We start from the raw sequence: 23,498 nt of genomic DNA, 5'->3' as shown, positions 1-23,498 counted from the left end.
TTTGCACTGAGGAAAACTAGCTGCCTAATAATTCTGCACACCTTGATATAGGGTGTTGATCTCCTTAGGCCACACCCTCCCTCATTACACAAATACACATCACCTGACGTGCTTAAATCCAATAAGCATTCAAGTTAATACAGCTTGGAGTTGGAATATACGCATTAAAAATGATGATATGGTCAAAATACTCACTTGCCTAATAATTGTGCACACAGTGTATATATAAGTATACATTGTATATATTCTGTATATTTTTTATTAAATATTGTCTATATGTTTTCCATAAAAACATGAATAGTGTATTACAGTATTTTATATCATGTATGTTAGTCTGTTGTGTGTATATATATATATTATGAACACCACAGACTGGGACAGATACCAAGAGGAATGACTGGGGCACCAGCCACACAGAATTAGGCGATAGATAGATAGATAGATAGATAGATAGATAGATAGATAGATAGATAGATAGATAGATAGATAGATAGATATTTTAGTATAGTCGGCAGGATAGATAGATAGATAGATATAGTGAAAAGCACTATATTAAATTATAGACAGCTAGATGCAGCTAAAAGTCATTTCAACCATTTTCAGTGTTGTCAGAGTGTATATTCGTCCAACCAATTTAAGAATTCATACAAAATAATAGGTATGAAACACATTGTATGGGGGATAGGAAAGAAAATATACAAAAATAAGACACAAAAGGCACTATAAAAAAAGACAGTTGTAAAAGGCACTTTATAAAGAAATGCTTGTAATAGAAACCTGGGAAAGAACTTATATAACAGATATGAAATGGAGTATATAAAAGACTGATGCATATGAAAGGCACTGAGAAAGACTGAAAAGATAGATAAGTAGACATGAAAAGGTGTTATATAATAAATAGAAAAATTATTATACAGTATAAGATAGGGGGATAGATATAAAAGTATGACAGGCAGATATGAATTAAAGGCACTACACAAAAATAGACAGATAGAAATGTAAGGCACTGTATAAAAGATAGGTAGACAGAAATTAAGGACACTATACAAAAGAAAGATAGATAGGTACAAAGACATGGAAGAAACTATATTTTATATTATTTTAGATAGAAATGTAGTTTATAAAAGATAGATTGGTAGACATAAATGAAAGGAAGTACTTAAAAAATATTTAGATATAAATGAAAGGAATTATAGAATATCTAATATATAAGTGCCCAATACCCTAAGACTTTCACCACATATTAAAATGTATAATTTGTATGTGACAAATAAAATATGATTTGAACTTGATATGATTTTAATAAAGAGAAATGAAAGGCTCTACATGATAGATAGATAGATAAAATCCTTATCGACATGTCTGTTTTAATATAGTGCCTTTCACTATTTATCTAATTCCTTGTTCCCGATCCTATACAGTATGCCGTATATTCCGTTTACTTATTTCTATTCCCTGCCCCACACCTCACATGTATTCATCACTTCACTATCTAACCCAACTCTGAGTCATGGGGTGGTGGTGCCTACCCAGGCAGCTCTGAGCATAAGGCAGACCCCGACACTGGGTCAAATTCCAGACGGGAGTTAACCTGGCATTCACGTTTATGGGATGAGCACCGCAGTGCCTGAGTAAACACTGCGCGAAGCTTCGGCTCAGAGAGGCGGGCGAGAGTGCGATGGCCGGCCCGGGGGGTCAAGAAGCCTCTGCACACCCTTGGCCACCTCGCCTACATGACAGATCCTAATATTGATTCCATTCGCCTGTTGCGATAATCCAGCGACATTGAAAACTGTCCCCAAGCGCACACTTTAAGGGGTCTGTGTCCCCGGCGCGCGCACGCAGCACTCGGCGCAGCCCCCCGTCCCGCTCCCTCACGTGTGCAGACTTGCATCAAATGTTTGCCGGCCTTCGCTTTCCCACTTGCTGTTTCGTGTTCGTGTTCTGTCAGTTTCCCGTTCGATTGAATCTCGGGGGTCTTCTCCCTTTCTGTCTTACAGTCCCTCGTGTTTGTTAAAAGTGCTGTCATGATGTCTCCTTTCCTCCTTTACTTGTTTCTAAAAGCTGCGCTCGCCCTCATCCGATTTAGCTCTCGGTAGCCCGTGCCCTGTACCTTAAAGGTGGTGATACCGGGCTGCTGTCGCTCCTACTGTTTGTGTCACCCACAGGGCGGAAGTTTTAGTCCACTAATGTTAAAAACACACACACACACCAGCGAGCAGACGGCGGGGTTGTTTTTCGTAAAGACAAAAACTTTGCAAGCCGCACTTTCGCCTTTTATTAAAGCCAAGCCACCGTATTCGTTTAATTGCATTCTACAAGAAGCTCCGGCCGCCGGCACGGGACAAGTAAACAGGAAACTTACTTTGTCATTCTTCAAGGTGGGAAATCCTATATTCGTGGACTCCAAGGTGTGGGGGGGGGCTCCTATTGGACGCCGGTGAGGTTGACACGCAGGACGTTTCACCTTAGACCTAAAAATACTCTGGGGAGGGGGGTGTCCAGGGGATTTGAGTGACAGGCGAAAAATACAAAATAAAAAAATAAAATAATAATAAAGGAACTTCTGAAAAGTTCGATTTATCCGCCGTGTGCCAACAAAAGACAAAGTGCTGATATGATGTCAGGGTGCACACCGAGGTGGGTGGTGACGTATGCAAATGAGTGAAAGGTGACACCTTCAGGGAGCTCCGAGTGAGCAGAACCTGTTTGAAATCAAAGCCCCGCCCACGCCGAAAATGAACGAGCTGGCGACTCCAACGGCCTCGGCGATTCGCCAAATTCGACGCGAACGCCGCTTTCACCGATCCAATACAATGAGTGCCTACTTTCGATTCGTTTGACTCTATTCATGTAATATTCCTCCATTTTCAGCCAGGTATGTGATATTACCTTACATACTCACACCTGTAATGGGTGCCTCCGGGCGTAAACAGAACCCCAAGAACAGAACCCCAAGAAGAGGCGTGAAGGAGGAGGAGGAGGAGGTCAAAGAAAGCGCCTTGAGTTAATATCACTTTTGTGCACATTTTGTTCTGTCAGGGCCGTTCTTTGCAGTTTGGGGGCCCTACGCGGTTCAGAAATGTGCAGGCCCTGGATGCGTGGGGTGGGTCCGGGTAGTGGAGCCCCCTCTGGAGCTCAGGAAAGTGTTCTAATAATACGTCTGGAAAAGAACGATAAAATTTAGGATGCGGAGGGTATCGTGACACATGACGTGAGGGACTGGCACAGATAGATGCAGTGCCAGGGGCCACAGGCCCACAGCCCAACAAAAAAAAAATTGTAAGTCGGGGCCCCCCTCACGGTCGGGCCCTATGCAGATGCATAGTTCGCGCATGCCTAAGAACGTCCCTGGTTCTGTGTTACAGTCACTCGGATTCATTTTTTCCTTCTCCAAGCGACTCTCGCTATCCCAGAATGAAAGTGCAAAAACAGGATTTTAGACATTTTGTGCAAATTTAGTCAAATCAGATACTGACACACCCACCCATCCATCCATTTTTAAGCCCCCTTATCCCGAGTTAGGTTATGTGGAAGCTGGAGCCAATCCTAGTAAGCATCGGGTGCAAGCAGGACAAGGCAGCAGTCCATCATATGGTGAGCACACACACACACACACACACACCAAGGCCAATTTAGCATCACCCGTTCCCCCGAGTATTCTGATCCTCTACCAATAGAAGCCCCTTTGGCAGCCATTCCAGCAGGGAGTTTTCCTGGGACAAGCTTCACACACCTGGATTTGGAGATTTTCTTCCATTCGTCTATGAAGGTCCCTTCAAACTCTGTCAGGTGGATGCAGTGCCAGTTCGAAGCCTATCTGGTGCCCCTCGGTGTTCATAACAGGTAGTTGGAATTATTACACCCACACCCCTTGTCCGGAGCGCGTGCCACCCCCCTGTGCACATACTTTCATCAGTGGCACCTCTAACAAATTGACCAGCTCTGGCTGTAATCACCATTCAGAAGTTTTTGGTGTGGGTGCCCTTAGCAAGGTGTCACCCTGGGTGGCTGCCCATGTTGCACATGCCTAACTGTGCCAACATGTGGACGGCTACTTTCAGGTCTCTCCAGAGATGTTTGATGGGATTCAGGTCCGGGTTCGACTCATGGTCATTCACTGAGTTGTCCCTCAGCCGCTCCTGTGTTGTCCTGCTGGAAGGTGAGCCTTCGTCCCAGTCTGTGGTCCTTAGCGTGGTGAGATGATTTTCATTAAATATTATCTCTGCTCCATTCTGCTTTCTGCCTATCTTGTCTAATCTCCTAGTCCATGACGCTGGAATAAAAAAAAAGACCCCACAGTGTGATGAAGCATCTCGACTGACATGGTATGCCCAGGTGAAGAGCACTGCACGGCTTCCTCCAGACATGACATTCACGACTGAAGCTAATGTTGGGTTCATGAGAGCAGAGAATCCGATTTTCCAAGAGTCCTTCTGTTGCCTTTTTACAAACTCCTAGTGGGATTTCACGTGTCATCTGGCCAGTCTGCCATAACGCCCACATTAGTGGAGTGTTGCAGTGATGATTGAACTTCTCAATGTTTCTGTCATCTCCACTCAGGTGGTCTGGAGCTCCGCCAAAGTGAACATTGGGTTCTTAGGTCAGACCTCTCTTACCACGGCCCTTCTCCCACGGATTGCTCAGTTTGGCCAGGCGGGGATCTCCTAAACGAATTATGGAGGCCAATGTGCTCCTCAGAACTTCAAAGCTGCAGCCTTCTCCAGATCTTTGCCAAGACACAATCCTGTCTCTAAGCTCAGCATGGAACTCCTTGGACCTCGGTTCGGTCATGGTCAACCGTGGACCTTCTGTAGACGTTGTGTGACATGTGACACACATTTTGGTTTATTTGGCTGCCCCTATTTGTGAGTGTGGGTGTGCTGATCTGACGTTCCCTCCAGGTTTGGTTCCTGCTTTGCTCCCTTTGTTGCTGGGTGAGGCTCAGAATCCCCCAAACCACCATCCCCAACCCACCCTGAATCGGATTAAGCGATGTAAGAACTGGCACCAGTGGTCTGCTGAAGCAAAGAGACAAATCAAATCCAGCAGTAGGTAAGAATGTTCTGTTGGCATCATCTTGGATTCTTCAATCCAGCTCGACCGGTTTGAGGGATGATTTGAAATTTGTAACATTGACTTCTGTTTAATTTTCTGTAGGCAAATCATTAAGATGAGCTGGACTGACAAATCCCAAAGGAGCCTGCAGCATAACCAAGCCAATAACACATTTATTTCTGGTCTTCTGATTTGAGCTGCCTTTTAGGAGGTTACCAGATGAATAAGCAGCTGGTGAGGTTCAATTGGGATAGCTATTGGTTTACCATTGGTGTGTGTCCCCTTAGTACAGCTAAGGCTGCATTGAACCCAAGGAGCCACTGGTGGGCACTGTGCTGTGTAGCTTCCTGAGTTTACTTAGCAGCCAATGACCCGGAAAGTCAACAGTGCCCTGAAGGTGAACGCAAGGACAGGTGGTGAGTGGGATCTTACAGTACAGGGGATATTAATAGGCTGGACGGCCCCTCTTAGGAAGATTCGAGGATGATCAAAGCTCCTCCATTCCAGGACTTTGTCTCTCTGCAAACCCAGAAACGTAAACGTAAACTAATTTATTGTTACAATACTACTATTAAGCTTATATATGCACTAGCTGTGCTGCCCATCTAAGACTGGCTGAAATGTACTGTAAAGAAATCAACAAAGACCTCAGCATTAACATTTGCAATGCACCATCTGCGAGAATGTATTTTGTAATAGATGCAGTAATGTAAAACATTGCATTTGTCATTCCAACAGATGGTACATGATAAATATTTGTAGTAATAAAATGAATTAAATTTGTCATTCCAACAGGTGGCACATCACAAACATTTGTAGTAATAAAATGCATTGCATTTGTCATTCAAACAGATGGTGCATATTAAACATTTATAGTAATAAAATGCATTGCATTTGTCATTTAAACAGAAGGTGTGTCAAAAACATTTGTAGTAATAAAATACATTGCATTTTTCATTCCAACAGATGGTGTGTCAGAAACATTTGTAGTGATAAAATACATTGCATTTCACATTTAAACAGAAGGTGTGTCAGAAACATTTGTAGTGATAAAATACATTGCATTTCACATTCCAACAGATGGCACATCATAAATATTTGTAGTAATAAAATTCAGTGCATGTTATTCCAACAGATGGTGTATCATAAACATTTTAACAATTAAATGCATTATTTTGTCCTTCCAATAAATGGTGCATCACAAACATTTGTATTAATAAATTGCACTGCATTTGTCATTCCAACAGATGGTGCATCATAAACATTTTTAGCAGTTAAATGCATTACATTTGTCATTCCAGCAGATGGACCATTATGCATATTTATGTAATGTATTGCATTTATCATTCTAACAGATGGTGCATAAAAGCATTTGTAGTAATAAAATATGTTACATTTGTCAATCTAGCATATGGCACGTGAAGAGAACATTAGCACTGCTTTTACAAATCCCATACAAAATGGCATAGAACAGACAGACAAACAGATACACAGACACTTGTCATTTTCTTAGGCCTACCCTAACTAGTGTGCCGATCCCTGATGCTGCCGCCACCATGCTTCACTATGGAATGGTATCGGGCAGGTGATGAGTGGTTAGGGTTTCCTTCAGATGTGACTCTCAGACTTCAAAACTGGTTTCATCAGGCCAGAGATTCTTGTTTCTCAAAGTTCAAGAGTTTTTTAGGAGTCCTTTTGCAAACTCCAAGAGGGCTTTCATGAGTCTCCAGGCCACTCTGCCATAGGATCAACATCAGTGGGTTGCTGAGGTAATGGTTGTCCTTCTTGACATCTCCACACGGGTTCTCTGGGGCTCATCTGCGGTTACCATTGAGTTCTCGGTCACCTCTCTTACCAAGGTCCTTTTCCCCCCATTTCCTCAGGCAGCCAGACAGCTCTGGGAAGAGTTGTGGTGGCTCCAAATGTGAAAAGAGGACGTTAGGGATTTTTGTAAATGTCACATTTCTTACCAATGCCCTTCTGCCATGATTGCTCAGTTTGCCCAGATAACCAGACATTTGCAAACCATGCCCATTAAACAAATCTGTGTGTCTATGGGATAGGCGAGAAAGAACTGGGTGTACTACAAGTCGGAGGACAAATCCACATGCAGAGAGACCATGGAAGTAACACAAAGATGGTGACCTGGCATGAAATCATACCTGGGGCTCTGAAGCCGTTAGGTAGCTGTACTAAGCACTGCGCTGCATGGTCATGTCCTTTTCCAAACCACTTAATCCAGACTAGGGTCACAGGGGGAGCCGGAGCCCATCCCTGCTAGCAATGGGCACAAGGCAGGAAGAAACCTTGCACAGCCGCGTGGCACTCCATCACATGGCAAACACACATTTGGGACAATTTAGCGTCGCCAATTCACCTTTGGATGGTGGGGGCGCAGTCAGAGGAAACGAAGGCAGACATGGGGAGTTCATGCATACACCACGCAGAGAGATGCAGCCACCCCTCCATTACACGGTTATGAAGCACACCCACCCATCTTCTCCAAACCCACTTGTCCACAGCTCAACTGGAAGTGCAAAGCTGTGTTGTTTATTCCCTCAGAGTATCTTCGCCTTCCATTACGGTTCGTATGACAGTCACCCGGCATCGACCCTGCCCAGGGTTACCCAGCGGCTGACCTTTTAATCGGCCATAAAGCAAACCCAAGGTGGCCACAGGGAGACATGGCCATCCATGGTGTGATAGGAAGACCAGCGTTGGGGTCTTCTGCAGCCGTTTGACTTTAAACCTGAGAGACCACCGCAGATCTTCAGCCGAGCGACAAGGGGAGCACAAAAGCCACGTCTGAGCAGCCGATATCAAAAGGAGCAGAGAGCGGTGAAGTGGTCTGCGGGCGGGCCGAGGGGGAGATGAAAGGACAGGCTGAAAGCGTCTGGGAGAAACAACGCAGCAGTGAGCCGTGGGAGCCATGCTGCTGTTTTCATTTTGATTTTATGTTATTTCGCTTTCTCCTTTGTTTTTTAATGAAGACTTTATTTCTGTCCTTACTTTTTACTTTCAGCTTTATTTTATTTATTTTTCATATTGCTTTGCTTTGGTCACATGACGGCGAGGGGGGGTGCCAATATTTTGTCATTCCGTTGCCGTACTGGAGTCTGATTTGACTTGTGCCCTCCACATCTTCTCTCTTTAAAATGAGATAGCGGTCGGTGGCGGTCCTCGTGTTTTTATTAAGAAGTGTGCACTCAGGCTCAGGGAAAGACATAGGGGTGTGTGATAGCGTGGCCGAGCAGGGTGGTGTTGATGGGGAAACTGGCTGATCGCACATCCACATGGAGAGTGGTCAGCCCAGCCCAGGGATCGTAATTAAGACGAGAATAAGAGGGGTTCGAGTATGAAGAGCGAAAGAGAAGAGGGAGAGAACGAAATAAACAGCAAGAAAAAGAGACGTCAAGAGAAAGAAGAGAAGAGGCAGGGTGGTGGCAGAACGGGGGCGAGTGGTCCGGGAGGAAGTGAGTGAGTGGATGGCACTCACGGGCATAGGAGTGACCAATAACTCCAGCCGACTCCCGCTGGACTCCAGGGGATGGCAGCGAGAGACGAGGGCGGCCCTTGTGGGGTCCCCGGGCTGAATGCTCTGGGAAGGTGGGGGGAAATAAAGCCAGAAGGGATTAGGACTGTGCTTGATGGTGGACGTCTCGTCTTCTAGGGTGACCATTAGGAACACACAGCCTGACGGTGGTTTGAAACTTCGATATTTGACCGACTTATGGTAGTTTAACTTCAATCGAATACGGTTTTTATGGATTAATTTTTGGAAAATCCTACACTGCATTTTTGCCTTGGCACTTTGATTTGTTTGGATTGTTTATATAACAATTAAAAAAGCACAAGTCACTCTGCACTGTCGCTTGCTCGGTGTGTGTGTGTGTGTGTGTCCCTATTGCCCAGTCCATCCTCAGTTTACGTCTTTCATTGTCCCCAGTTTAAGGGAGTATGCCAGCTTTGGGCAACCTGGGCATCACATATCCTTGTAAGGTGGTTGGTCACATCCGAGGTGTCATGCTTAGGCCACAGCTCCTCCCTTATCTTTACTGTTCATTTGTGATTCTGGGATTACCGTCCTTTATGTTAGTATTGTCATTTAATTTTTTAATGATGTATTTAATAACGTTTTCTATGTCAGTTTTATTTAATTGATTTATTATTTCATTTCTAGAAGTGAAATCTTGCTCTGTGTTTGAGTACCTATTGTTAGGTCTGTGTCCTGCGTTTCTAGGGGTGTGGCCTCACAGGTCATGACCTGTTTGTAATCAGCACAGCAGGGTAAAAGGTCAACGGGGCATTAACTACTTTCTCCGAATTGACAAATCTATCTATTTATTATATAGTGCCTTTCACTCCATCTATCTATCTATCTATCTATCTATCTATTATATAGTGCCTTTCACTCCATCCATCTATCTATCTATCTATCTATTATATAGTGCCTTTCACTCCATCTATCTATCTATTATCTATAGTGCCTTTCACTCATCTATCTATCTCCATCTATCTAACTATTATATAGTGCCTTTCACTCTATCTATCTATCTATCTATCTATCTATCTATTATATAGTGCCTTTCACTCCATCTATCTATCTATCTATCTATCCTTTCACTCCATCTATCTAACTATTATATAGTGCCTTTCACTCTATCTATCTATTATATAGTGCCTATCACTCCATCTATCTATCTATCTATCTATTATATAGTGCCTTTCACTCCATCTATCTATCATACAGTGCCATTCATCTGTCTATCTCTCTATTGTAGGTGGCATGCAGGATGGATGGGAATCCCGCCCAGGAGATGGGATGGTACCTTAGACGGACAGGAGACTCCTGGAGGACAGACAGACATTCCAGCCAAGGGTGTGAAAGGCACCAGATCTGAAAAGGACTTCTCAGGGAGAGGGACAGACATCATGACCAGGAATTCTGTACCCAGCCAGGATGCCTCAGGCAATTAGAAAGGCATCCCAACCAGACATGTGCCGGGATAAAAGAAGATGACAAGGAAGGACTGTCTTTGAGGGGTGTTAATTCCCCCCTGGTGTTAGATGGCAGCAGCCCTCCATATCAGTGCCCATTTGGGAACCACTGGGGAATGCTGGGAGTTGTAGTCTGGCAGCAGGGAGATATACTCCCCAATTTATGAACTTCTGTATGACCGGGAAGTACTTCCATCGGACAGTATCCATGGCACCAGAAGTAAAATTGACTGCATGCTGTTATCCAGGCAAGTCGGTGCTGGGAGGATGGAAGCAACACTCGAGTGGAGGAGGATTGTGAAGTGGTGAGAAGAGAGATTAAAACCATCCCTCATTTGAACCCGGGACTGTATTCATGTGATCATGTTTGGGGCTCACTGACAGCCCAGTTCCATCACTCTATCTATCTATCTATCTATCTATCTATACAGTAAGTGCCTGCTTCAGCTCTGGGACTGGGGCATTTGCTCAACTGGATGACACTTCAAATTGACCAACACTTTGATCTGGTACTCAGGTGGCACAGACGTGTGGGCACGGTGCAAGTCTGCTGCCAGAGCCGTGGCATATCCCCTACTAAATATTCACCTATGGCTCCACTCCTAGCACCGCACCTTCATTCTTTCAATTAAATGGACACTTTTGTTCCATAATTACACAAGTGCCGGTCTCCCAAGCTCTGGTAGAACTGGCCGGCGTTGTCACCGCCTCGCCCTCGCATCCGCACTCACGCACCATCAAGCACGACGCCCACCCCCGTGTTCCCTTTTTTTCCCCTTCTTCCCACTCCTCATGTCTCCCCCACAGGGTGAGCCACATAAATCTTCCATTTCCTGCCAGGGCTGCTCTCGTTCTTTGGGAAGGCGAATGCGCGTCACCTCCACGACACACGGGGCGCGCAGATCAGCGGCAAAACGCTGGGGGGCAAAAGGCGTGCGGCTCGACTGGAAACTTCAGCAGATAATTTGCTTCTGTACTCACCCCATGTGAAAACAGGGAGGGGCGATTGGCGTGTCCCAAAGCTGAACGTGAGCCAGGAGATATTTAGAGAAGAATTCCAGAAAGGAAAGAAAAAAAAAGAACATTTGAATCAATTAAGGCGCCCCAAGGGTTCTTCTAAAATTATTCATTTTACACTTCATGCTTTAAAAAAAAACTCAAAAAGATGAATTTTGAAACCCAAGAGATGTGCAGGCAGACATGCTGGACTCAAAGCCATTGGGCTGCTGGTTCAAGCCCTGAATCCGACTCCCTGTGTGACCCTGCAGGACTTGTCCGACCCGCCTGCGCTCCGATCTGCACAAACATAAATATTTATCTTTATTACAGGTTTACGTGTTTGTCGGCAGTACAACCCCATACTCACCTGGGGCCATGAGCTCTGCAACGAGACCAAAAGTAAGACGAGCTCTGGAGGACTTAGCAGCCAGCACAGGGGTAGGATCAGGGTCAATGAGGAGCAACATGGAGGGTCCTTGGAGAAGAAGCTGCTACTCTCCGGATCAAGCAGAGTCAGGTGAAGCGGTCTGGGCAGGTAGTTGAAATGTCTAGCAAGAGGTTCGACTTCACCCTTCCTTCAATTGCCATGGACTCTATTGAACTGGGATCCTTGGTGAGGTTCCTCAATAAAGATGAGACTCTGAGAATACTGAGGACCACCTTTATCTGATCTTCTATATACAGTACAACAAAAGACTGCGCCCCCTGGTGGCTTTCATGAATTTAGGCAACTTGTTTAAGGTACCCACTGTTCACCTCACGCACTGTATTGAAAGAGACGCCATGGGACACCCCATAGTTTTGCTAAAATAAAGAGCATCACCCTTACCTGCCACACCGGAGTGTGCCCCCTAGTGACGTTGCTTACAAAGACTTGAGGCACCATCTGTCATTCACTTTCCATGTACAGTACTCCACTGAATTGGACAAATAAAGTTCTATCTATCTATCTATCTATCATATAGTGCCTTTTATATCTATCTATCTATCTGTCTATCTATCTATTATATAGTGCCTTTCACTCTATCTATCATATAGTGCCTTCCATATCTATCTATCACATAGTGCCTTTCATATGTATCTATCTATTTATTTTATAGTGCCTTTCATATCTATCTATCCTGCCGACTACACTAAAATATCTATCTATCTATCTATCATATAGTGCCTTTCATATCTATCTATCTATCTATCTATCATATAATGCCTTTCATATCTATCTATCTATCTATCTATCCTGCTGACTACACTAAAATATCTATCTGTCATACAGTGCCTTTCATATCCATCTATTGTGGCAAGTGGCTGGGGGTGGCACCCAGCCAGGATGCCCAGAAGGACCGGAAGAGGGCTTACTCCTCCTCCAGACCATGAGTGGGTGACTGCCCTGGTGGCTTTGGGGACCACGGGAACAGAGCTTAGACACTCAACCCTATAGGGGCTCATGGGCTCATGGGGTGCCCGGATGCCTGAGGAACCCTGGCCCTCAGCACTTCCTCCACACCAGGAAGTGCTGGGGGGAAGAAGACCAGGGACACCCGGAATGATTCCGGGTACACAGCCGGCACTTCCGCCGCACCTGGGAGGGCTAGCGGAAGGTTATCAGGAGGCACTTGGAGCTCGTCCAGGTGATTATAAAAGGGGCCGCCTCCCTCCATTCGATTGATGGAGTTGGGAGTGGAGAAAGACAGAGCTCGGAGGAGAGGAGTGGAGGCGGACCTGAATAAGGACATTGTGAAAGAAGGCCTGGACTTTGGGGGAGTTTTGGGTTGTGTGTGCTTCACTTGTGTAAATCGTATGGATAATAAACATGTGTCAGGTGAACTATCGGTGTCTGCCTCTCTGTGTCCAAGCTGTTTGTCACACTATCTATCTATCCTTGGTAAGGTTCCTGAGTTATTGACAATAGTGAGGACCACCTTTATCTGATCTTCCATATACAATACCAGTCTGTGCCCCTTGGTGACTTTCCTGAATTTCGGTAACTTGTTTAGGTTCACCTCACACAGACTATATATTAAAGTGGACTCCCAGGTGACGCCCCATAGTTCTTCTGAGCATCACCCTCAGCTGGCCTTCCTGGAGCCCTACAGCAGTGTGCCCCCTAGTGTCTTTGCTTATGCAAACTTCAGACTTCATCCACTGCCTGTGGACTCCATTGACCTGAGCTCCTTTGTATAATTCCATAACTATCCTGGTACAGGGGATTCCAAGTATCCTATTAAAATTCAGAGAAATTCCCAGGATCCCCCTTAACCTGGCCTTCCACACAACACACTGCAGTACGCCCTCTAGTGACAGACACCAATCCCCAGGCTGTCGCTTCCCCCCCACTTAGACTGGCCCCCAGAGGACCTCCTCATTCCTTAACCTGCCATCTCCACCCTGCTCTTCTCCTTCTTTCTCCTCAACGTGACCCATGTGAGGCGCCTCACACCCATGCCATGGTGTGACGACAATCTGAGCCCAGTCACCGAGGGGATGTACGTGTCCCAGGCTTACCAATGTTTCCGTCAAGCCCCTTCTGGTAATCTCCCTTCAACGCTCATTCTATATGGCGCCTTTCAACAGGAGTACAAGTTCAAGGTGCCACACCAAATGACTGTGATGCTAGAATAAGCGGCCAATGGTGACACAGTGTTGACATTTATGGCTCCTTACTTCAGTAGCCTGAGGGTGAGCTCCGTCTTATTTTATTCCACTCACACCCCACCATCACACGCTTTGCTGTTTAATGCGTTGCTGCTGTCAGATATTCAAGTCTGCTGCTGTCTTCTCCCATCGTCAGCTAAAGCCAGACGTATCTGATTGTTCTCTGGGGTCTTATTCAGTTTAATCTTCTCTATTTTATGTCAGATTACACAGACGGCTCCGGCAGTTATGCGTTTATAATTTAAATGGTGAACGAGAGACACCGGTGTCAATTGAATTTTACATGAAAGCGTTGGATAAATCGAGCCAAGCGGAGCCCACCGCCCATGGCAGTCATGATGTGGAGCCCTCGCTGCTTTTGCCCGTTCACGCCTTGGCACAGGCGGCCTTCTTTAAGCTTTCATCTGCTGGCTCCTGTGTGGTGGCTCCTTTAATCCCATTATATTTAAAAAAAATGCCAGGAGACGTTCGTCCATTCGGACATTTGGTCATTTGTCTTTGCCAACTCAGCTTAGGGTCGACCTCCCCCCACCACCATCAAACCAGCAGGATTTGATACCCGGAATGAGGCCTGGCATCAATGAAAAGACTCTTCTAAATTGGTCCTGGGCTCCTCACTGGTGTGACCATATGCAGAGTCCATATAGCGCCTTAAGAAAGCCTTCAGACACCTTCGCTCTTCGAAAATCACGTCATTCATATTTTTCTTTTTTTGCTTGATTCTCCCAGAATGACAAAAGGGAAACTGAAGTGCAGGAGTATCAGCACACTTATTAAAAATAAAAAATAAAAACCTGCATTCTCACCAGGACACACTGGAGCTCTGGAATCATCAGGTAGGAGGGTCCTTTCATCTGATTGGTCGGCCTAGCTGTGGATTGGCCAGTCAGGGGTGGAGGCGGCTTGTTGGCCGAGAACTCTGAACCAATCGGAATCCTCTGATGTGATGTCATCTAGCCCAGCATTTTGCTCTGCACTTGTCCTGTTACCATTGTGTTGTATTTCTGGGGTGGCCGTGACAGACTGGCCATCGAGCTCTGTGAAGGGGATTACGTGTGTTCTGTTCTGTGTATTGTGTTGTATTGACCCCCTTTTTAATGACACCCACAGCACGCCCAACCTGCCTGGAAAGGGGTCTTTCCTTGAATTGCCTTTCTCAAGGTTTCTTCAGTATTTTTTCTCTTGTCTTCTTAGAGAGTCAAGGCTGGGGGGCTGTGAAAGGACAGGGCCTGTTAAAGCCCATTGTGGCACTCCTTGTGTGATTCTGGGCTCTACAGAAATAAATTGGATTGGATAGTGAGTGCTGAGACCTTTCCATCAGTCACTTATCTGAAGTCCCTTTTTGCGTCCATTCCAGCCTGGAGTCGTCTTGGGTTTCATGTGACCAGCTTCACGCTTCTGGAATTTGAGGATTTTCTTCATCCTCGACCCCCCTGATGCTAAGAGTTGAGGCCGAACAGTGAAATCCTGGATATGTCAGAGTAGAGAATCTCATTTTTCACAGTCTGAGAGACCCTTCAGGGGACTTTTTTTTGCCAACTCCAAGCAGATGTCCAGGTGCCTGTTATGGTGAAGAGGCTTCTGTTCTCCCTCAGTACTTCATTGAAGCTCCTTGGGAAGCTCAGAGTCTTCTTGGGTCTGACACGACAGGCTGCACGCTTCTGGAACTTGAGAATTTCTTGCTTCCCTGACCCTCTGATGCTTAAAATTGAAGCCAGGCAGTCCAGAGAATCTCGTTCCTCACAGTATGAGAGACCCTCCAGGGGTCTTTTGCAAACTCCAAGTAGTCGTCCATGCATCTATTATCAAGAAGAGTACTCAGTACTTATTAGAAGACCCTTTGGCATCCATTCCTGCCCAGAGGCTTCACACTTCTGGACTTTGAGAATTTTTTGCTTCCCTGACCCTCTGATGGTTACAATTGAGGCCAAGCTGTCCAGTCTTGGATACGTCGGACCAGAGAAGCTCATTCCTCACAATATGAGAGACCCTTCAGGGGTCCTTTTTTGTAAACTCCAAGCAGATGTCCAGGTGCCTGTTATTGAGAAGTGGCTTCTGTCTGGCCAGTGTTCTATAGAGTCCATACTGGTGGAAACATGCAGTACTGGTTGTTCTTCTGGAAGCTTCTTATTACACAGTTCTGGTTCTGTCTTGGATACGTCAGACCAGAGAATCTCATTTCTCGTAGTTTGAGAAGGGGGTCTTTCTTTGCAAGCTTCAAGCAGATGTCCATGCATCTGTTTTCAAGAAAAGTACTCAGAACTTTTCAGAAGTCCCTTTGGCATCCATTCCATCAAGGAGTCGTCTTGGGTCTCTCTTGACCAGCTTCATGCATCTGGAATTTGAGGATTTTCTTCATCCTCGACCCCTTGATGTTAAGAGTTGAGGCCAAACGGTCCAGTCATGGTTTCATCAGACCAGAGAACCTCATTTCTCACAGTTTGAGAGACCTTCACGGGTCTTTTTTTTTTTTTGCAAACTCCAAGTAGTCGTCCATGCATCTGTTATCAAGGAGAGTACTCAGTACTTATCAGAAGACCCTTTGGCATCTATTCCTGCCTGGAGTCTTCTTGGGTCTGACACGACAGGCTTCACGCTCCTAGAATTCGAGGCCTTCTAGCTTCCCCGACCCCCTAATGGTTAAAGTTGAGGTCAAGCATTCCCATGTTGGATACGTCAGAGCAGAGTAACTCATTTCTCAGAGTATGAGAGTCCTTCAAGTGGCTTTGTTCCAAACTCCAAGTAGTTGTCCATGCACCTTTAACAGAGAAGTGGCTTCTGTCTGGCCAGTATGCCAAAAAAGTCCAAACTGGTGGAGCATTGCAGTACTGGTTGTTCTTCTGGAAGCTTCTTCACACACAGTTCTGGTTCTGATGCTTAAAATAGCAGCCAAGAAGTCCAGTCTTGGATACATCAGACCAAAGAATCTCATTTCTCACAGTTTGGGAGTCCTTTAGGGGTCTTATTTTGGCAAACTCCAAGCAGACGTCCAGGTGCCTGTTATTGAGAAGAGTAGTCAGAAGTTATCTGAAGTAACTTTGCCATCCATTTCAGCCCAGAGTTCTCTTAGGTCTGATGCAACAGGTTTCACGCATCTGGAATTTGAGGGATTTCTTCATCCTCAACCCCTTGATGCTTAGGGTTGAAGCCAAACAGTCCAGTCTTGGTTTCATTAGACCAGAGAATCTCCCTTTTCACAGTTTAAGAGACCTTCAGGGGTCTTTTTTACAAACTCCAACTAGGTGTCCATTCACCTTTAATTGAGAAGTGGCTTATGTATGGCCAAGGTTCTATAAAGTCCATACTGGTGGTGGCACAGTACTGGTTGTTCTCCGAGCAGATGTTCATGCATCTGTTATTGAGAAGAGTACTCAGTACTTATCTGAAGTAACTTTGGCATTCATTCAAGCCCAGAGTCGTCTTGGGTCTCACTTGACCAGCTTCATGCATCTGGAATTTGAGGATTTTCTTTATCCTCGACCTTGATGGTTAAAATTGAGACCAAGCAGACCAGTCTTGGATACGTTAGACCAGAGAATCTCATTTCTAACAATTTGAGAGTCCTTCAGGGGTCTTTTTTTTGATAAACTCCAAGCAGATGTCCATGTGTCTGTTATTGAGAAGAGGCTTCTGTCTTCTCTTACTTATCTGAAGTCCATTTGGCATCCATTCCAGCCCAGACTCTTGTTGGGTTTCACCTGTCGATCTTCTGCAATCCTTCTCTGCAGATCTTCTCAAACTCCATCTGGTTGGATGTAGATGGGTCAGCAGACTGCTCTTTTCAGGTCTCTCCAGAGACGTTCAGTTCGTTTGAAGTCCTGGCTCTGATTTGGGCCACTCAAAGACATTCCCAAGGTTATCCCCTAAGCCACTTGCTTTGTCCCATTGGAAGGTGAAGCTGCAGCCCAGGCTGAGGTCCACTGGTCTTCATTATAGATAGCTCTGCATTTTGCTCCTTTCAGTTTTTCCAAAACCCTGTCTAGCAAGGCCAGATTAAGACCCCCGCAGGCCCCTTAGCCCTTTCTGACTCTTAATTTTAGGGTGACACTCGATTGCCTCTTGGTCAATTCAGAGCGCTGATTCTCCAGGCCCCTTGTCGTCATGAGACCCTGGCCATGCCCCCTAAATACCCTGATGGTAGACCCGCCCCTCTGTCTAGTCTCCCAGTCACCACTGGAATGGCGTTGATGAGGGGGCCGTGATTTCCTCCAGTCCAGGATGGAGTGGCCTGGAATTTAACCCTTTAAACACGTGTGGAGAGACCTGAAGATGGCGGATTACAAACGCTGCTCATTCCAACCTAATGGAGCTACAGAGGAAGAAAAGGACAAACTGCCCAAATCCAAGGATGCAAAGCTTGTAGAGACTTTACTCAAGAAGACTCAAAGCTGGAATTGCCACATAAAGGGGCTTCTACAAAAGGACGGAGTGAAGGGTCTGAACACTTCTAAGAATGGCAGATTTCAGGGTTTCATTTTGAATAAATCTGTAATCCTTTCTGATGCGTCTTGTCCCTTTGTTGTGATGGGTCACTGAGTGCAGACCGATGGGCAAAAAGGTCAAATGAATCCGTTTAAAAATGACATCTACAACACAGTAAAGTGTACAGGAAGTGAAGGGGTCTCACCACTTTCTCGATCCACCGGATTTTATTATTTTTCACCCAGCAGGCACGTAAGCCCACCGGTTGTTCATTTGCTGTCTGTGTGTTCAGCGGGTTTCCATCTTAAGAAGACTTGAAACTGAACACATTTAAATGATTGAGGTCTCTTAATTCTGCTAATTACATGAGTCTTTTTTTTGTTGTTTTTCAGAAAATATGCACGGGAAGGAATTGAAGAGGAAGAGTCAGAGGAAGAGGAGAAAGAGGAAGAGGAGGAGGAAGAAGAGGAAAAGGAGGCGGTGGCGGCAGTGGCAGGCAGTGCGGTGCAGTGGTGAAGGCTTTGGGCTTCAAACCCTGAGGTTGTGGGTTCAGATCCCACTTCTGACACCACTGTGTGACCCTGAGCAAGTCATGTGACCTGCCTGAGCTCCAATTGGAAAACCAAAAAAAGAAACGGAACCAAGTGTGTCGTAAATGTTGTAAGTCGCCTTGGATAAAGGTGCCAGCTAAATAAGTAAATGGAGGAGGAAGAAGAAGGAGAAGGAGGAGGAGGAGGAGGCGGCAGGCAGTGTGGTGGAGTGGTGAAGGCTTTGGGCTTCAAACCCTGAGGTTGTGGGTTCAGATCCCACTACTGACACCACTGTGTGACCCTGAGCAAGTCATGTGACCTGCCTGAGCTCCAATTGGAACAATAAAAAAGAAATGGAACCAAGTGTGTCATAAATGTTGGAAGTTGCCTTGGATAAAGGTGTCAGCTAAATAAGTAAATGTGAGATGAAGAAGAAGAAGAAGAAGTAGAAGAAGAAGAAGAATGGCTCCATGAAAATCTGCCTACACAGCAGAACTGACTTGGAGTGAAAGCCTGCAGCATTGGCAGCCCTCCCAGGTCAGTGCTTGGTGGTCTCGCCCGAGGATCAGGCATCATAGTCTTCATGCGGTGGATAATCCAACATGTCCACATAACCCCAGGCTCCAATAATTAACATCTCAATGTCACACTCATTAACTCCTCGAAGAATGCGGAAATAACCATCCTCTCCCCACCATGTCCCCCAGGAATTAGCAGCAATCTGTTGAATGAAGCAGACAAATGACAAAGGATTACAGGGTAGCAGACGAGGGCCTACACAGTCCTAAAGTGGGCTTGACAAACCGAGTGGGGTATTTATGGAGCAAGAAACAGAAGAATGGCCAACTGATCTGAGGGGAGCAAACTGTGCCGAGAACCTGTGGAGTGGGCACTTTGAGTGGGCGCCTCGGTGGTGGTGGTAGTGAGGACCTTGAGGGTCCCCTTCATGTAGATATTTGTAGGTGACATTTCAGTCAAAGGAATTGAGACATGAAGTTTTAATGTTTATTGTAAATGTAGATACTTTGAGGACTGACAGGTGCAGCGCTCTCAGCGCCAAAATGTATAGCCATGAAAACGGATATGGCGCCTTTCACACTGGAAACTGCACTGCAGGGTCTTACCAGAGTGGCGGTGGAGCTCTGAGTCTGTAATGAGGCCACAAACAGACAGATTCAGTATCTCAGCAAAATGAGTCCACCCTGACATGTTTGTAAATATCTGAGGATATCTTTTCATGGGACAACACTGACGATATGACACTTTGACACAACAAGAACAACATTTATTTCTATAGCACATTTTCATACAAACAGCAGCTCAAAGTGCTTTACATAAGAAAGGATAGAAAAATAAAAGACAAAATAAGAAATTAAAATAAGACAACATTAGTTAACATAGAAAAGGAGTAAGGTCCGATGGCCAGGGTGGACAGTAGTCCGTGTACAGCTTGTATCACAGTGTAAATCTGCTGTCCCCTCAAAATAACTTATATAATAATATAATAAAATATTTACAAAAGTGTCAGGGGTGTACTGACTTTGTGAGATACTGTAGATACAGTTGTGCTTGAAAGTTTGTGAACCCTTTAGAATTTTCTATATTTCTGCATAAATATGACCTAAAACATCATCAGATTTTCACTCAAGTCCTAAAAGTAGATAAAGAGAAACCAGTTAAACAAATGAGACAATAATATTATACTTGGTCATTTATTTATTAAGGAAAATGATCGAATATTACATACTTGTGAGTGGCAAAAATATGTGAACCTTTGCTTTCAGTGTCTGTCTGGTGTGACCCTCCTTACTAAACGTTTCCGGTAACTTCTGATCATTCCTGCACACCAGTCGTCAGGAATCTGAGCCCATTCCTCTGTACAGAAGAGCTTCAACTCTGGGATGTTGGTGGGTTTCCTCACATGAACTGCTCACTTCAGGTCCTTCCACAACATTTCCATTGGATTAAGGTCAGGACTTTGACTTGGCCATTCCAGAACATTCACTTTATTCTTCTTTAACCATTCTTTGGTAGAACGACTTGTGTGCTTAGGGTCGTTGTCTTGCTGCATGACCCACCTTCTCTTGAGATTCAGTTCATGGACAGATGTTCTGACATTTTCCTTTAGAATTCTCTGATATCATTCAGAATTCATTGTTCCATCAATGAAGGCAAGCCGTCCTCACCCAGATGCAGTAACACAGGCCCAAACCCTGATACTCCCACCACCATGTGTCACAGATGGGATAAGGTTCTTATGCTGGAATGCAGTGTTTTCCTTTCTCCAAACATAACGCTTTTCATTTCTATTTTGGTCTCATCCGTCCACAAAACATTCTTCCAGTAGCCTTCTGGTTTGTCCACGTGATCTTCAGCAAACTGCAGACGAGCAGCAATGTTTCTTCTGGAGAGCAGTGGCTTTCTCCTTGCAATCCTGCCATGCACACCATTGTTGTTCAGTGTTCTCCTGATGGTGGACTCATGAACATGAACATTAGCCGATGTGAGAGACGCCTTCAGTTGGGGTCCTTTGTGACCTCGCCGACTATTACACATGTGCCTTGCTCTTGGACTGATCTTTGGTGGTCGACCACTCCTGCGGAGGGTCACAATGGTCTTGAATTTCCTCCATTGGTACACAATCTGTCTGACTGTGGATTGGTGGAGTCCAAACTCTTTAGAGACGGTTTGGTAACCTTTTCCAGCCTGATGAGCGTCAACAACTCTTTTTGTGAGGTCCTCAGAAATCTCCTTTGTCCGTGCCATGATACACTTCTACAGACAGGTGTTGTGAAGAGCAGACTTTGATAGATCCTGTTCTTTAAATGACACAGGGTGCCCACTCACACCTGATTGGCATCCCATTGATTGAAAACACCGGACCTTCAAACTAACTGATCATCTGTGAGGTTCACATACTTTTGCCACTCACAAGTATGTAATATTTGATCATTTTCCTCAATAAATAAATGACCCAAGTATAATATTTGTGTCTCATTTGTTTAACTGGTTTCTCTTTACCTACTTTTAGGACTTGAGTGAAGATCTGATGATGTTTTAGGTTGTATTTATGCAGAAATCTAGAAAATTCTAAAGGGTTCACAAACTTTCAAGCACAACTGTAGATAGATAGATAGATAGATAGATAGATAGATAGATAGATAGATAGATAGATAGATAGATAGATAGATAGATAGATAGATAGACAGTGAAAGGCACTATATACAGACAGACAGACAGATACATCTCCCCTCCATGTCTTTATTTTGCTGATTGTCACCGTCACTTTCAAGCCATAATGTCCATAAATCTCAGCTCAGTTTTCTTTTTACTCACCCAAAACTTCTTTTTGCCTCCTCCATTTTGTTTCTCGTGCCCCCACCTGTGGTATGAAACAGAAAACCAAACCTCAGGTGAGCTCTTGGCAGGCAGCTTTGTGTTTGTTACTACAATAAGCTGAATGGAGTCCAGCAGCTGTGAATAACACGACCTGCCCTGATTGTCCTACATTTCGATGTCTTAAACAGCTCAAATGTTTATGCAGGACTTTTCTTCTTAGACTTCAAAAAGATGTCCAGGACTAATTTGTAAAGTTCACAAGGAGACATGCCTCTTTGCTAAAAACAGACGATTGTTAAACGGCTGTTAATGGATGGACAGACTGACTGATGTGCTTACATGAAGATGGCAGACAGTCCTGCTGGGAGACTCAGGTTCATCTTAACCACAACTGACTCAGAACATCGACTGTGCCAGCCCACTGATGTCAGACGCTGGGTGTGGCAGAAGAATAAGGAGACATCTAATGAGATTTCCACAGGACGTATTAGGACATGTCGAGAAGAAAAGTTCACCTGCATTCTCAACACCGTTAAAGCAAAAGGCTGCAAGATTGTAATGGTGAAGTAAATTGTGATTAAATGTGAGTCACTCCGCCTGCCCTCTCCGTGATGGTCTGTTGTTAGTCACTGACTCGTCTGTCAGGGTACCTTAAGAGTCATCTATCTATCTATCTATCTATCTATCAAATAGTGCTTTTCACATTATCTCTCTATCTGTTATATAGTGCCTTTCATATCTATCTATCTATCTACCTATCTATCTATCTATTATATAGTGCCTTACACTATCTATCTATCTATCATATAGTGCCTTTCACATCTATCCCTCTATCTAATTCAGAGAGGCAGGCCATTTATTATATTTATTATATTGCATTTTTCATAGAGTCCTATCATTTTTGTATTTTTTCTCTCTATTTTGCACTCTTTAATATTTCCAACAGTTGGCAGTTTTAAGGCATTGACCAATCAGCGGTGCCCGTCTCTCATTTGGCCCTGTGTCTGTGACTGTGCCCTGAGATGGAGTGACGCCTCCTGCTGGGCTGTGGCATTGTTTCAGTGAAATAAAGCAGTTTCTTTAAATGAAAGCTCTGAAGTTTCTGCTGCATTTTCTTTTCTTTCTTTTAATTTATTTTACTATTTTATTGTATTTCTCCATTGTGTGATTTTTGGCAGGCCAGTTAGGGTGGAGGGGTGGGGGGCGCAGAGACTGACCCACTTTGAAGCGCTTGTCCCAGTTATGAGGACTCCAGGCTGACTCGGAGAGCACATTTTAGCAAAGCAAACACATAAATCAGTCAGCGAGTGCCAAGATGAGACCTGACTGACTGAGCTCACATCTCCCAGCAGTGGCACCCAGGTGGCCTTCAAGATGTCGTGTAACTGGCTGCTGCCACAGGGCAGTGCCTGCTGGAGCACAGTTGTGGAGTATTTAAAGGAGCTGTGTGTGTGTGTGTGTGTGTGTGTGCGCGCGTGTGTTGTGTGTGTGTGTATGTGT

General features: G+C 44.9%; 2 protein-coding genes across 5 annotated transcripts in view; one reads left to right on the top strand and one right to left on the bottom strand.

Moving 5' to 3' along the window:
- Positions 1-18,645, top strand: part of LOC120516957 (protein FAM83B-like) — a 66,472-nt gene extending 47,827 nt beyond the window's left edge. Inside the window, exon 3 of the mRNA XM_039738995.1 lies at positions 18,522-18,645. Coding sequence (XP_039594929.1) covers positions 18,522-18,645 — 124 coding nt within the window. The remainder of the gene's footprint in view (positions 1-18,521) is intronic.
- Positions 18,646-19,058: 413 nt separating this feature from the next.
- Positions 19,059-23,498, bottom strand: part of LOC120516872 (tubulointerstitial nephritis antigen-like) — a 43,162-nt gene continuing 38,722 nt past the window's right edge. For all 4 annotated transcript variants that reach the window (XM_039738857.1, XM_039738858.1, XM_039738860.1 and 1 more), the window contains 2 exons: positions 21,996-22,041; positions 19,059-19,380 (listed from right to left, as the gene is read on the bottom strand). In XM_039738857.1, coding sequence (XP_039594791.1) covers positions 19,225-19,380; positions 21,996-22,041 — 202 coding nt within the window. In that variant the 3' untranslated portion in view covers positions 19,059-19,224. The remainder of the gene's footprint in view (positions 19,381-21,995; positions 22,042-23,498) is intronic.

The sequence above is a fragment of the Polypterus senegalus genome, chromosome 16, assembly GCF_016835505.1.
Source record: "Polypterus senegalus isolate Bchr_013 chromosome 16, ASM1683550v1, whole genome shotgun sequence".
Taxonomy (NCBI): Eukaryota; Metazoa; Chordata; class Cladistia; order Polypteriformes; family Polypteridae; genus Polypterus; species Polypterus senegalus.
This window is presented reverse-complemented; position numbering and strand designations above follow the sequence as displayed.